The 1631-nt window shown below is 44.6% G+C and overlaps 1 protein-coding gene across 1 annotated transcript; it reads left to right on the top strand.

Annotated features, from left to right (window-relative positions):
• Positions 1 to 79: 79 nt before the first annotated feature.
• On the top strand, positions 80 to 1469 carry LOC121966338 (nuclear cap-binding protein subunit 3-like; the record flags this gene model as incomplete). Its single annotated transcript, XM_042516442.1, has 2 exons — positions 80 to 262; positions 981 to 1469. Coding segments are annotated over 2 exons (503 nt in total), but the record flags the coding sequence as incomplete, so codon positions are not given.
• Positions 1470 to 1631: the final 162 nt, after the last annotated feature.

Below are 1631 nucleotides of genomic sequence, written 5' to 3'. Positions count from 1 at the left end.
TAATTTTATTGAAAGTTTTCTTACTGATATCAATATGATTATATTTATATTATTTCTGATTTTTTTGTGTTGTGTGCAGACGTGCGGCAGCGGTTGGGGAAAAGACGCTACTCTCCGGACAGACGGCGCTCCCCCTCCCCCGTGTCCCCCCGAGACACGCCCCCGGTCAGAGAGCCAATCAGAGACGTGCATCGCAGACTGGGCGGGGCCGGCCAGGACAGCAGAGGCGTGTACTCCAACTCATCCAAAGACAGGAAGACAAGTACGAACGCTCGTCACTGATCAAACACGAAGACGTTTGTCATTATTTTCCTAAACGTGGTCGAAATATTTCCGTATTATCACAAAAATAAAAGCATAGCTTACGAAACATAACAAAAACACAGACAACATAATTTGAGTTTTTCTTATTATTTCATAATTTGTTCTCCAGAGTTTTTACTGTCATGAAAAACCTGGAAAAGTCATGAAATTTACAAGCAGCAATTTCCAGGTCCTGGCTGTGAAAAAAACCCAAAACTGTTCTGTTTTCTGTGAATAAATCCAAAATTATAAATAAAAAAAAAAAAAAAAGCCAAACATACAAGTAAAAATCGCAAAAAATTAAAGAAAACTGAATCTGTTTCTTAAAGGTTCACCTTTTTTTAAAAAAACAATTTTTAAACTTTTTTTTTTAATAAAACTTTTACAGGAAGAATTTGCCTAAAAGTGCGTATGAACCATTTAATAAATATTTTAGAAATTGTCCATCAATTTTGGTTATTTTAAAATTTGTCTTAAAATTATTTTGGGGCGTCAGAACAGAAAAATCTTGAATCTTTAATCTTAAATCTGACTTCTTATGTTTACAAAAACAATTCACATAAACAACCTGCAACAAAAGGAGCTGCACGTGAGCCAAATCACGTAAATATGAAATAATAAAAATGAATTTTGAATTTTGTTTCTGAAACGTTTGTCTTTAACTCCGCCCCCTGCAGGCGGGCTGTGGAGCAGACTCGGCTCGGCTGAAGACGACGGCAGCGGCGGACGTCACGAGCGCCACTCCAGCGGCCGCTCGGCGGGCCTCTTCTCCTCGGGGAGGAAGGACGACGGCGGCAGGAGACGGGGCGGCGTGGAGGACGAGGAGGACGAGGAGGCGGAGGAGGAGGACGACTCGACGCTGCAGAAGATGTGGGGCGCCATGATCAAACAGAAGCAGGAGCGTCTGTCCCACAAGACCAAGAAGAGCCGGCTGGACAACCTGCCGTCGCTGCAGATCGAGATCAGCCGCGACAGCAGCGACGAGTCCGACGCCTGAGACTGGCGGGGGGGGGGGGCACGAGGACAGGAAGCTGATCTGAGGCCAGCGCGGCGGCGCTCTGTCTCCCAACGCGCCGACAGGAAGTGATGCAGTGACTGTTAGCGTTTGTTGTTGTCACTTTTAGCCGATCTGCTGACCGTGTTTTTCATTTTCTTATTCGTTATTTTTTAAATATCGACAATCCGCAACCAGATCCACCCGAAAACTTATCGACAAACACAAGTCCAACGCGTCTGCTCGAACTCCACTTCACCTGCCACCGAAAGAGACGCAAAACGACTACAAAGAGACGCAAAACGACTACAAAGAGACGCAAAACGACCACAAA

The sequence above is a fragment of the Plectropomus leopardus genome, unplaced genomic scaffold (assembly GCF_008729295.1).
Source record: "Plectropomus leopardus isolate mb unplaced genomic scaffold, YSFRI_Pleo_2.0 unplaced_scaffold24065, whole genome shotgun sequence".
In the NCBI taxonomy this organism is placed as follows: Eukaryota; Metazoa; Chordata; class Actinopteri; order Perciformes; family Serranidae; genus Plectropomus; species Plectropomus leopardus.
The sequence above is the reverse complement of the archived record's forward strand: the minus strand, read 5'-3'. Positions and strand labels throughout refer to the sequence as shown.